Source organism: Siphateles boraxobius, unplaced genomic scaffold (assembly GCF_051911475.1).
Source record: "Siphateles boraxobius isolate OS27281-9 unplaced genomic scaffold, OSU_SipBor_1 130, whole genome shotgun sequence".
In the NCBI taxonomy this organism is placed as follows: domain Eukaryota; kingdom Metazoa; phylum Chordata; class Actinopteri; order Cypriniformes; family Leuciscidae; genus Siphateles; species Siphateles boraxobius.
Window position 1 is genome coordinate 6,417,820 of NW_027508734.1, and position 13,735 is coordinate 6,431,554.

The 13,735-nt window shown below is 38.4% G+C and overlaps 1 protein-coding gene across 1 annotated transcript in view; it reads right to left on the minus strand.

The window, feature by feature from the left end:
• The window catches only part of chrnb1 (cholinergic receptor, nicotinic, beta 1 (muscle)), a 32,999-nt gene extending 21,547 nt beyond the window's left edge, over nt 1–11,452 (minus strand). The window contains exons 1-6 of the mRNA XM_077227576.1: nt 11,241–11,452; nt 7,801–7,934; nt 4,807–4,851; nt 4,293–4,402; nt 1,190–1,298; nt 414–558 (exon numbers count right to left, since the gene is read on the minus strand). Coding sequence (XP_077083691.1) covers nt 414–558; nt 1,190–1,298; nt 4,293–4,402; nt 4,807–4,851; nt 7,801–7,934; nt 11,241–11,304 — 607 coding nt within the window. The 5' untranslated portion in view covers nt 11,305–11,452. The remainder of the gene's footprint in view (nt 1–413; nt 559–1,189; nt 1,299–4,292; nt 4,403–4,806; nt 4,852–7,800; nt 7,935–11,240) is intronic.
• Between the last annotated feature and the right edge of the window lie 2,283 nt (nt 11,453–13,735).

Consider the following 13,735-nt stretch of genomic DNA (forward strand, 5'->3'; position numbering starts at 1 on the left):
TTTCCAAACATGCTGGAAGCGGTTGACCAATCACAACACACTGGAATAGCTGACCAATCAGAGCACACAGCGCTTTTCAGAAGGAGGGGCTTCATAGAGACAGGAACTAAACAGAGCGTTACTGACAGACAGGGAAGAGAGGAGCTGCAACAATAGAGAATATGGGAAAAATAATGTGCTTTCTGAACATTCAAGCATAGCCCAAAAACCAGATCAAGACTTTGTAAAAGGTCATAATAGGTCCTCTTTAAAAGTATTTTTTTTAAAAAGTTAAAATGACATTTCACTTCAAAGGCTGAAATAAGGTATAAAACTAGATGGGTTCAAGACAATCTTTCACATTGGCTTGAAAAAGCTTTGTCTGAATGTTTAAAAGGTTGTTGTGCATTGTGACAGTGTTAGAGCGCCATTACCGCTGAAGCCTGTGTCCAAGACTATCTCTCGGATTTCATTTCCCTTCTTATCAAGGCCAGGCTGCAGATCCACTTCTGAGGAATCATACGTATAAGAATGGAAAACCATGGTGCAATTTTGCCAGTCAAAAGGAAAGTATGTCACCTGCAGATGGAGAATGTGATTTGTGCATGTTATTGTGTGTGCACGTCTGGCTGACGAGCATCTTCCTTTAATCATCTCACTTTCTGATTTCACACATGCAAAGACCAGACGAAACATCAAACGCTGCCAAACTAGAGCGAGGCCAAACAAAAGCAGCAATACAAATGAGGAGGGGGAAAGGTTCACAAAACACGTACAAAAGTGAGAGAGATTGCCACTTAAATGAGGTAGATAAGACTCTTTTAAACAAGAAATTCACCCCAGCAGTGTACAACTGTAATATATTAATAGTGCAGTTGTGCTGAGTATAAACACTTGTGATTTAATGCGTCATTAAACGTCTTATGTTTCGACACATCATTACAGCATTTAAAGGTCTCGTCCATAACTTACTCTTATTACTGCAGAATTTACCGAAAGGTGCTGAACATTCATCTAAAAACAAGAACTAAAAAATGAGTGCTAAAAAGAAAACATTAAAGTACCATCACCTAAATGCACATCTTGATTTGTTATGCCATGCTGTTAATGTTTCACAGCACTGATTTAAACAATTAAAACATTATGGAGCACTTGATTTTTTTATTGGTCCATTATGCAGAACGAATGTCTGCTGTGTTGCAGAATTTACCTTCACTCCGCAAGAACTCCTGAAAAGAGCAGGTGGAGTCCACGTCACACGGCCATTACTGTAGGCCTGCACGTGGACCTGTAGAGCTACATCGAACACGCCGTCATTACTGCACACACAAACACACACAGAAGTTTAAGCGCAGATAAACTTGCATAGCTACTAAAAACCTAAACCTCCACATTGAGGCAATTTGAATGGTACCACTGTAACGTTTTGACCCCTGAAAGTAGTGATGTAGTATTCGAGTCCGGGCTCGAGACCGATTTCTGCTTTCTCGGACTCGTCTCGGATTTGTTCCTTCAAAGACTCGGTCTTGACTCGGACTCGACCCTTCAAAGACTCGGTCCCCATCACTAGTTATGGGGGAATAAAGTTTTAAAAGATACGAGTGTATTAAATTTTATAAAGTAGCTAAGCCTACTAATTTAGACATGCCACTAGAAAATTTTAATTTGCTCTGCATGTCCTAACTATGATTTTAAAAATTAGGGTGGGCTTAACATGTTGATGATAGAGCAGCACTGTTGAACCATTTTAGAAAAATAGGCAGAAGATGATGCATGTGGTAGGGATTTTTTTAATGATAGTAAAAGCATAGTCCATATTAAGACGTTAATACTGCTCCTCTAAACAATTCCCAATCTAGCTTAGTCTGTAGGCCTAACTGTTGATTATTAACTGGGGTGATATTAAATCATGAATATCAAAACTGACATGTCGGACTTGCTTCCTCAAAGACTCGGTCTTGACTCGGACTCCACTGTATTTGAAAACCAACGGACTCGGTCTCGACTCGGACTCGACCCTTCAAAGACTCGGTCTTGACTCGGACTCGACTGTATTTGAAAACCAACGGACTCGGTCTCGACCCTTCAAAGACTCGGTCTTGACTCAGACTCGACTGTATTTGAAAACCAACGGACTCGGTCTCCACTCGGACTCGAGCCTTCAAAGACTCGGTCTTGACTCGGACTCGACTGTATTTGAAAACCAACGGACTCGGTCTCGACTCGCTCTCGACTCGGACTCGACCCTTCAAAGACTCGGTCTTGACTCGGACTCGACTGTATTTGGAAACCAACGGACTCGGTTCGACCCTTCAAAGACTCGGTCTTGACTCAGACTCAACTGTATTTGAAAACCAACGGACTCGGACTCGAGCCTTCAAAGACTCGGTCTTGACTCGGACTCGAATGTATTTGAAAACCAACGGACTCGGTCTTGACTCGGACTCGACATAGGCGGTCTTGTCCCCGTCACTACCTGAAAGTCCACATTGACAATATCAGATTCAAAATGAGAGTTTCTTTGGGTTTGTTTACACCAGGGGGGTATTCCAGAAAGTGGGTTATGCAACTTACCTGGTTAAGATTACTCAGAGCAAGCGGATAACCTCAACCTTCAGTTCCAAAACCTGAGGTAAACATCAACTTATTTTCTATCAATGTCAAGTCATCACTGCTGAACATCCTGAGAGCCCTTATCAGATATTGAACAACCACTACCACTGATTATCTGGCTGTAGTTTAAGACACTCAGTAGCCGCGTTTACATTTAAATTTAAATGGCTAATTGAAAATACGCTCAATGGATACACGTCAATTTCATTAAACTCATAAAAGACAAAAGTATTACGGGAATACTGGATTATAAACAACAAAGAAATGCCACAATTTATCAAGACCTCGAAGCAGATGTGAGGAAGAAACACCCAGAAACACCTCATACGTGCCGCTAACAAGTATAAGAGGCTTTCCTTGTCTTTAATGCTAAGATAACACGCCTGCGTCTCCTTCCATTAATAATAATGGCTAGTGCGGTGGCTGAGATATACTTAAATCTACTAACATCCTTTGCCATGATTTTTGGAATGATTTATCGCGAGAGGGAAACAATTACGTTTTAGTTGCATAACATCGGTTAATGGAAAAGGCGTCATTTCGAAATATTTTTTTTATCGACATTTAGAAAATATCGCAAAAGTTTTTGAAAATCTGTAATGGAAACGCGGCTAGTGATGCTGTCTCTGCATTATGTCTCGAGAGCAATTATGTGCTTCTTAGATAGTCTGTAATGTGACACACGCATCGGAGGTTTCTCCGAGTGCAGACACTGGCCTACAGTCATAAAAAATCTTAAAACACATTTCAGAGTCGATCCGAGAACTTAAAGGGAAGGTTTACACACACACGCACGCACGCACGCACGCACACACACACAATGAATAATGGCTCACATTTCAGTCAAGCTATCATATGACTAGGGTACAAAGTGTATGTACTATTTTTTTTGTCCATTTTGGAGGTCGACAGCCAAATGTCATTGTCAGCTTAGAGTTATTGACATGTCACTGTCCAATTATGTTTTTTATGACATCTTGTATGACTGTTTCACAATAGGTAATAGTAATACCTACAATTAAGATGGATTGACCATTTGAGCCCTTAAACCATACGGCACTGGTGTATAATCCTCATAGGACACAAAACAGGCCTTTAAAACTTCCAATCTATTACAGTAATTGTGCTGTGGGACTGCAAGATCTCCCTCATTGAACAGTGTGTGGGATGCCGTTTGTGTGTGTGTGTGTGTGTGTGTGTGTGTGTGTGTGTGTGTGTGTGTGTGTGTGTGTGTGTGTGTGTGTGTGTGTGTGAGAGAATGAACGCTGGACCAGAGAGGCTTCTAGCGGACAGCAGTGTTGTTTAATTGGCTATAAAGCAGAGATGAATGAAGGAGGCAGGGTATTTACAGCAGCAGTGATGAGGGTCTACCTGGGCATTACAGCGAGAGTGTGTGAGAAAGGAGCAGATAGAGAGAGAGAAAGTAATGTGTGAGCATGCATCTCTCGACAAGCTTCACAAGCGCTTTGATCATTTCTTTGTTATTTTTGCTGTTCTTGCAGAAACTCAACAAAGGCTCTCTAAGATAATGTGCCTGACACTAGGCTTTATGAGATATGTGAACCATCACACACACACACACACACACACACACACACACACACACACACACACACACACACACACACACACACACACACACACACACACACACACACACACACACACACACACACACACACACACACACACACACTCACTTGTTGATGAGAACAATATCAGGAAGCCACACTTTTGCAGACGGGATACGCAACACATCAAATCCCCCGTGATCTTTCGGGTTCCATGAGAGGCGATAATCGTTCCACTCCTGCAAGAGCACAAAAGGTGTGTGTGTTTGTGAGTTCATGTACAGATAGATGAGGGTCATCGTTGAAATTATAAGTACAACCAGTTCATCATTTAATCAAATGATCTGGCTTGTGTCATTAACTATACCAAATGCAATATCTCTGCACATTTGTCAATACATATTATCAACGGCATTTGCATAATCTTTCATTTTGCATTCAAAATTATGCTATATTGATCCAAGTTATTATTGTCAGAGTTTGTCTTGTGAGGTAACGTGGTAATTTCAGTCCACCAAATTGTCATGATAGATGATAGATAACTTTTCTTCGATGCAAATAAAGCTTTATGAATTTGAATTGCGCTCAAGACGTTATTTCTCAAAATGACACGCAGGAGTCGAAAGAAATCGTGCTGACTTACCAAGTTCATAATAACAACAGTGTTCATCTCCTCATCTTTCATGTTCTAGAACACAAAAAATATGAAACATAACAAATAAAAGTAATTCAATTAATGAATGCACATGTGTTTAGAGTTTCAAAATGAAAGTTTCTTTTAAAATTGCAATTTACAATATCTAGAGTACCTGGCTGTGATATGGCCATAGGTATGAGTGTGAGGTTGCTTTTATACAACAGTACAATAAACAAGTTGTTAATATTGAGCAAATCCCATTTTAAACATAATATGGCTAGTTATTTAGTTTATTTTTACTTTACCAATGACAACAGTATCAAAGAAATATCAGCAATCTTGGAACGAACTGGCGGTTCTATGAAATGAACTCAAGAAGAATGTTTAAAGCATTTTCATCACTATGCTATATTGGGCAAGGTTAATCATATTTAAAAAATTGTAAAGGCATCTGTGTAATTATTTGCTTGAAAAGGACATTTCTTTAGCCTTACCTCCATAGCAAGAGCTCCTGTGAATGTAAAAAACACTGTAACCATCCAACACTATACTTAGATGTGGACACTTAATATTCAACAATAATATTGATCTGCCTGTATTGACACCATTATATGAGGACTGAACTGAGCTGGACAATGACATCACTGTTTTCTCCAGAGCGGCTGTATATATATATATATATATATATATATATATATATATATATATATAAATGAACTAAATAAATAACTTTTTTACAACAGAAATGAACCGAATGAATCAACAACCGAAAGAATCACTGAACTAACTTCAGCTGGACTATGACAGTATTTTCTTCGGGCAAGAAACCAATTTTGTTGCATTATTTTCCTGTTATCATTGTAAAGCTGCTTTGAAACAATCTGTATTGTAAAAAGCGCAACTGGCGTGTTTCCTTGACGGTTGTTACACAAATGGGGGAGTTTAGAAGAAAAACATTGAGCATATCTATGATGAAGAATCCCCATATTCTCTGCTACTGAGATAATGGGAACACTGGCTCCAATGGGAGAAGGGGGTGATGGGAAATGATTAGCAGACAAGGAAAAGACCTGAGACTCAATGTTAGATCAGTACACAGTCCTGAATGCTATTTAAAACTAGCGTAGGAATGTCAGCTGTCAGTACAGAGCACAGACAGTGGGGGGGAAGGGTCAACACACACACCATAACACTCATGTATATATACACTTCATATGATTAATATGCATGCAATGCCTTCAATGTGTGGATGCTTTCAGGCTGATTAAGAGTGATACATGAATAATATCTCAATATACATCTTGTTTTGGACACACATTTGAACAAAATCCACGTGAAATCACTGTTCATGAAGCCCGTAGAGAAGGTAATGTTCCTTTCTGTTCTGAGTAATGGGAACAAAACATTGATAAGAAAGTGCAAATGCAAATCTGTGTGTGCACTGTTATCCGAGACCGGGTTATTAAATCCCTGTGTAAGGATAGAAGGATCCCATGACCTGATTCATATACCAAATTCACACACCGAACAGCTGAACCAACTATCAGACCTGCGTCAAACTAGCTTTTATTATGAGCCTACAAAGAATGGGAGAGGTTTTCCTTTTGCTAATTCCTAACTCTAATTAATAGCGCTTTGTAAAGCGGTCATATTATATGAGTTCATTTTTATGAGGATCGTAACCGGTCATATTTTTTTCCGCACTCTGTGAGACTTAAACAATCTGTTTTTTGCTGATGTGCCTTTAAGAAATACATGAGAAAATGTTTTAGACTCCCTCTTTAAAAAGTAACCACAACTTATGATAAACAGGGTTTCTGAAGGTTTTATGAAGGTTCATTTAAGACTTTTTAAAGACCTTTTAAAGACCAATTTAAGGAATAAATTAAAGGGAACACAATACATTAATATGTCCTCTAAATGTAAACGTCTAAGGAGAAACACAAAGAGGCAGCTTGAATCGCTCTGCTCCCAACCACTAGAATATGGAAATAACTTTTACTGTACCTTCTGAACACGGATCGTCTTCCTCAATTATTTTTGTCTTCTTTTCCAGTGCAAATGTCTAAAGATTCTTAAATCAAGATACATTTACTGGAGATACAAAATGTGTGAATTTTTGATTTAAACAAGAACAAATATCTACCAATGGGCTCAAAAAAAAAAAAAACTTATTGATAGATATTTGTTCTTGTCCAAATTTTTAAGACCTAGTTTTTACATTTTCATAAATAAATTTATCTTGATTTAAAGATGTTTAGATATTTGTATTGGAAACCTGGACAAAAATATTGAGGAAGATATCCATTTTTTGCAATGTATGCAAAAATTCATGCCATGACTTTATGAATTTGAGACGTTCTGCTCTGATTTAAGACCTTTTTAAGGTATTAATTTGTGTAAGGTCGAACTAAGATGTTTTAAGACCCACAGAAACCCTGGATAAAATTACGAGCTTTTCACCAGACAATCACCAGACACTTTTTTGGCCATTCAACTACTATTAATAATAATAATCATTATTAACTTTATTTGTATAGCACCCTTCATTCAAGAAATTTAGATGAAAGTGCTTTACAATAAAAAAAGCACTACAATAAGTACCAAGAAATTCACATAAAAAAAATGCATAATCAATATAACATAAGATTAAAGTCAAGTCAAATTAATTTCTATAGCGCTTTTCACAACACTCATTATTTCAAAGCAGCCTTTAAAAGTCATAGTAACCCTTTATTTTCCCTACTCAGTTAAAACCAGCCTAATCTGGTTGGCTGGTCTTAGCTGGTTTAAGTTTGATGCAGCTGGTTTAATCTGGTCTAACTGGTGTCCAAATGAAGAAGTTGCCTAAACCCCTTTAAAACCTGCCTGCGAATGACCAGACTGGAAGACCAGCCTAGGCTTTTCCCAGCAGGGTTAATAATAAAAATAACGATAATATAAAACAAAAATGGGATGTGCCCATTAGGTTACATAAATGTGTGTGTTTGTATCTCCTACCAGGCTGACGAATGCTGAAAGGGTCATGCCTATCCTCACGACGACCCTTTCCTCGGGGCTCCTTGCAGGCCGGACTTTAACGTTGTATGAAGAAAACAGTTTCTTCATCAGCTTACCTTCTGTTTCTGATGCCCCTAGGAAAGATGATGTCTTTTGGGTAAATAGAGCAGTACAACTCTCTTCTACCCTTACGCTTCGTTCACAACTACGTGCTCAGATCCGATTTTTCTGTATAGCTGTTCACATTGTTGTTTTAAATGTGGCCAATATCCGATTCCAGAGAAGCAAGTATAGCTATATAGAGCGATCACTGTAATACTAATGAGTTCTGACACATCACCGTCCTGCACTGACTAGCTTTCGCAACTGTCTTGATAAGGTCGGGTATGTCAAATCTTTGAAGTGACTCCCATGATAATTGTGACGAATGTCGATCTATAGTGACGTAAAAGTCGCTTGAATTTCCGATTTGACTGTTCATACTGCAGTCGCATTGCAAAACATCTGACCTGTATCAGATTTAGTGCCACATATGGAAGTGGCCCAAATCAGAAAGGAAAAGATCAGATTCAATGTGTTTTCTGTCGTTCACACTGTCATGACAAAAACAGATCGTAGTCACATAAAAGCAAATAAATCGGATTTGGGCAACAATTACCAGCAATCTGACCCTAGCCTGAGGGTACGTGTACACGACAACTATATGCTTAAAGGAACACGCTGGCTTTTTGGGACTTTAGCTTATTCACCGTATCCCCCAGAGTTAGATAAGTCCATACATACCCTTTTCATCTCCGTGCGTGCTGTAACTCTGTCTGACGCACCCACCGCTAGCCTAGCATAGCACAAAGACTGGAAGTAAAGGGTTCCAGCTACCATACTGCTCCCAATAAGTGACAATAACGCCAACATTTTCCAATTTATATGTTATGATTTGTATAGTCACAGTATGTACAAATAACAAGGTCATATGAGACACAGCCATCTTTTAACCATATACATACTGGGAACTATATTCTCAGAAGGCGAAGAACTACTTGGGCGGAGTGATTTGCTCGCAGCACCTGAGAAGCCCCGTGGTGAGGAGCAGGGAGTTCGCTCAGAGTGTTGCGCTAATCACTCCACCCAAGTAGCAGTGCTTCGCCTTCTGAGAATATAGTTCCCAGTATGTATACGGTTAAAAGATGGCTGTGTATCATATGACCTTGTTATTTGTACACACTGTGACACAATATAAATAGGAAAATGTTGGCGTTAATTTGTAACTTATTGGGAGCAGTATGCTAGCTGGAGCCATTTACTTCCAGTCTTTGTGCTAAGCTAGGCTAGCGGTGGGTGAGTCAGACAGAGTTACAGCACACACGGAGATGAAAAGAGAATGTATAGACTTATCTAACTCTGGGGGATACGGTGAATAAGCTAAAGTCCACAAAAAGTAGGCGTGTACCTTCAAAACGGAGAAGTTTTCCTTTTTTTTTCGCGTACAGACGACACCATAGTAAAAACGATCTTTATTTACACGGATCCCCGAAAACGACCAAAAATGCTGTATTCTGCTATAGCACTGAAGCACTATAGATTAAACATGTAATACACATGTGCATGACGTCATCGTTTTCACAGATTCACGTTTTTATCATTTACACGGAGACTGTTTTCAAAAACGTGCACTTTGAAACGTTTATCAAAAGTTCAGCCACCCAAAACGCCGTTGTCGTGTAAATGAACGGCCAAACCGCATAAAAAGTTTTATGTTTTTAGTTGAAAACGGTGTTGTATAAGTCTTTAATCTTAAGAATCTTAAGTATTAAAAGTCTTGCAGGTTGAAAGACAGAATATGTCTTGTGCACTGCCTTGAGTAAATCAAAGTGAGTGTAATGATGGATGAGTGGATGGATGGATGGATTTGAGCTCTGAACATAAAGGCGAACAGATAAGAGACTCACGAATAGCCTTGGGTTTTCAGAGCCGCATCACACACAGTTTTGAGGATGACTGTTTACTCCACCGTCCCGGCCATCTCTGAGGTTTTTATGTATCATGTCAGCTGTTGTTCCCCTCAGTTTTCGAAGGTTGGGCACATTTATAAGCGGGCCTTCTAGGAGCGCCACATTCATCAAGTGTCGCCAGCTCGAGCCCCCCAGAATACAAACCGACAGTAACAAACGACACACGTCACCTTCATTACCAACGGCTGCTGCTCGGAGCATATGCACACACACATTATCATGATGATTATGGACTTTTTTTTGCGAGTAATAACTTCAAGTGGCTTTTATTGAGAAAAGAAACCCCAACGCTATACTGAAACTGCATGGAAATGAGAATTTTTTTTCTTGTGTGAGCGTTTATATTGTGAAATAAATTAGGCCTTGCAGAGAATATACCATCTGCTGCCCAGCAGTCCCATTGAAAGCTTCCCTACAATAATTACCACAATTAACCTCTCCGAAACACCTTTAAATCAACTTTTAATTTAAAGAGTTCCTGGTGATAGTCTGACTCGGGGTTAATTTACAGTTTTCCCAGGGGTATTCATAAAACTGGTAATCTTAAACAAATGTCCCTTTTATTTATTTTAATCACTTTGGTATTATTTTCACAAGTGGTAAATTCTCCTAACTGACTCTCATGCTTTCTGTTGTATACGTTTTCTTTCACACAATCATTTTGTTTCAAAACACACAATTATTGTGACATGCCATTGTGGACATTTGGTTTAAGCACAAAAACATACATTTACTGATCTTAATGACCAGTCAACCCAATAGTAAACAATGCGAGATACACTTTTCAAATTTTAATGAATGAAAAATACAACAGAACTACAGTATTGTAGGCAACAGACATCGTATAAGAAATACACTTATGTAATTTCTATGCGATGTGTTATCAAATGAACCACCATGAGGATTTGTGCCAATTCTGAAAGTAGAATTGTTAAAGGCGTAATAATTGTACAGTATAATGCTATTATGGTTCGCTATAGACATTGCATTGCTGACTGATGTGATACTGCAGTTGATCTTTTGACACTGGGCTGTTATATTAATTTGGCAGCCTCTGTCATACAGTAGACGTCTGTTTATTTCTATATTATAGTATACTGTACTCTTTGACCAAATATATCACAAGTAGCCTACATCAAATTAGGCTATGTGTTAAATAACCATTTAGATAATTCGGATTAAACTGTACAATTAATGAGAACAGGTCAAATTACAGGCTTTATCTCATAATTGGAAACGTAGACTGCGATTGTGAGAATTGAGTTAATTAAAAACATGTAGGTTAAAATGTGAAAAAAGTAGCGTTTTAATGATCTTTTTAGGACCCCAGAACTTCGATTTAGTATGATGTTACTTTTTAAGTTTACTGGGCATTTACGGGTGTGAAAACACAACGCACACATTCAGTTTGGAAACTTCAACTCAACTTACCTGCCATTGAGCTCAGGCCACAGAGGCAGCAGGAGACAATAATAAACCAGTCCTGGGCCTTCATGGCGATTCACCAAATTAAACCACAGGGATATCTTCATAGAAAGTCAACGTGAGGGTCCATTCGTGTTTTTTCCAGCACAAGTCAGACCGCTGTCACTGTACTCGGGTTACAGGCGCGCGGCCGTGTGCGCGCACTCAAGAATGATCAGGCTTTGCTTTGAGCTCACGCGACCACACCAAACGTCAGCTAACAAAATAGTATTTCAGAGAACTTATTTTTGTAATTTAATATTTTTTTAATCATCATTTAACATTTCTGTATTCTTATTTGAAACTTGAACTGCATGGCGTTAGCTACTTCTTCAATTAAGATTTTTTTAGCCACTTAAAATGTTGATAAGCTGCGCTGTCTTTGCAATGTGAAAAGGTACTGTTTTTCTAATACAAATGCATATCCGCAGACTGAAAGAGCACATGCATGGTTTTACTCTATGTGACATTAAAAATCATGAACATTTCAAATTATTTCCTGCCTACGAAAGAGGCAGAGCACACTGTGTTTGAATCCACACCAGCATATCTATTCAGTTCTGGGGTGCTTTTGTGGCTCAAGACAAGGTGTAGCATTAATGTGCTGTACTTTTATGTAATTCATCAGAGCTGTTAAAAAGAATTATGCAGCTTTATCCCACCAATTAGATTAAAGGATGAGATTTATTCCGCTGCTCTCGAGTGTTGACACTTTGATGGGCCTTTTGAAATCAGAGGTCAGGGGATTGCTGAAGTTTTTCCTCCGCAGTTAGCAGGATAAAAGATGGAAATGGCTCTTTAGCGAAGCCTGCTTTTTTGCGTGGGAACAAAGCGAAAGACACTTGGAACACATGCCACCCGTCTCCCGTTCATCCTCACATATTCACTGTTTGGTCCTCTGCCAATTTAATCATTATAGAAGTCAACCTAACAACCCATAACTAATGCTGACTCACCTGTATAATTCTATTGAGATGACGAACGCTGGCACTTGCCTGAGCGCCAATTAATACGCTTTACTTTAAATGAGGGCATTGAATTATACGTACTGTACATCTGAATGGATGTTGTCACAGAGCGTTTACACACTCACAAGCAGAGAATAAAACAAATGACACTTTGGTTTTACAATCATACAAATATATTAGTTTTATTCAATAATGTTTAATAATACGTCTCCCATAGACTTATAGAAATAGATATAGATTCTATTGCAAATACGGGGCTGAGAGTTTATGCAGAATAGAGTATTAAGAGTAACAGTGAGTTAAATACTAAAACAGGAATATCCTCCTCATCTTTTTTTTCTTCTCATTTTAATTGTTAATGTGTTCAGTAAATATTGGTACATGCATGACTGTATTGGGTTGTTCCTTCCAATATTGCAAAATACCATAGATGTGCCGTTTCCGTCCAAGTGGTCCAGTTGCACGAAGCCAAAGTTCGGTGGTTATTGGTTTCTGTAGCTATAAAAATTAAAAATAGTATCATCGTGGCTTTGACTGGAAGACCTTTGCTTTGTCTTGGTTTGGAAGACAAGAGAAAACGAATATGGTTTATTTTCCTTTCTTTTGGAAGACTTCCTTACAATAACTTGGATAATCCATGCAGAACATACAAAATGTATGGGATTCCTTCCATATAAAGCAGGCTCTCATTGTCCATAAGCACATCTCCCACTTGAACTGATATGAGGTGGGCATTTTAATATGCACACACTTCAACGGTGACGGCAACAAACCAGCAGTCAGTTTTGTTGCCGAAGATCCCAAACAGTGTCCATTGAGGGTGTATGACCTCTGTTGACCTTTAGATCAGGGATCAAGAGTTCGGCCCATCGGCATTGGTCACCAATTGTCTTTTTGATCTTCCCAAAGTGAGCTTAAATGGGACAGTTTGTATCACAAGGATGAATGGCAACAACTCATAATCCACACTGTTTCACTGATTTATACCAAGTAAACACAAATAAAACTGACAACGACCTTTTGTTTTCAGGGACACAAAAACTGAAGGAACAAACAGACAGTAAAAACACTGACACATTGGTTCATGATTCACACGTTTCAAAGTGTCACATGGACCACAAACAGATGGAACAAGGAGCGAGCGGCCGGGACTTAAAAAAATAACTGATAATATATATATGTAATATTATAAAATTATAATAAAATATAATGATTTTCTTAAAATATTACATATTCAATTCAAAGTAATAAGTTATAATACCTATTTTATAAAAATAAAAGTTGAACTGCTTTTCATCCTGTGAGATGGGGAAGCCAAGGTTCGAGTGATTCTGTTGGCTTTTACAGATTAGACAGTAAAAACTGTTATTGGTTCATGTTTCATATTTTTAAAAGTGTCACAAACATCTAAAGAGAGATGGAACATTTCCATTTAAACATTTGCCGTTTCAAAAGAATAATTGATAATAATAAAACATTTTTATAATTATATTC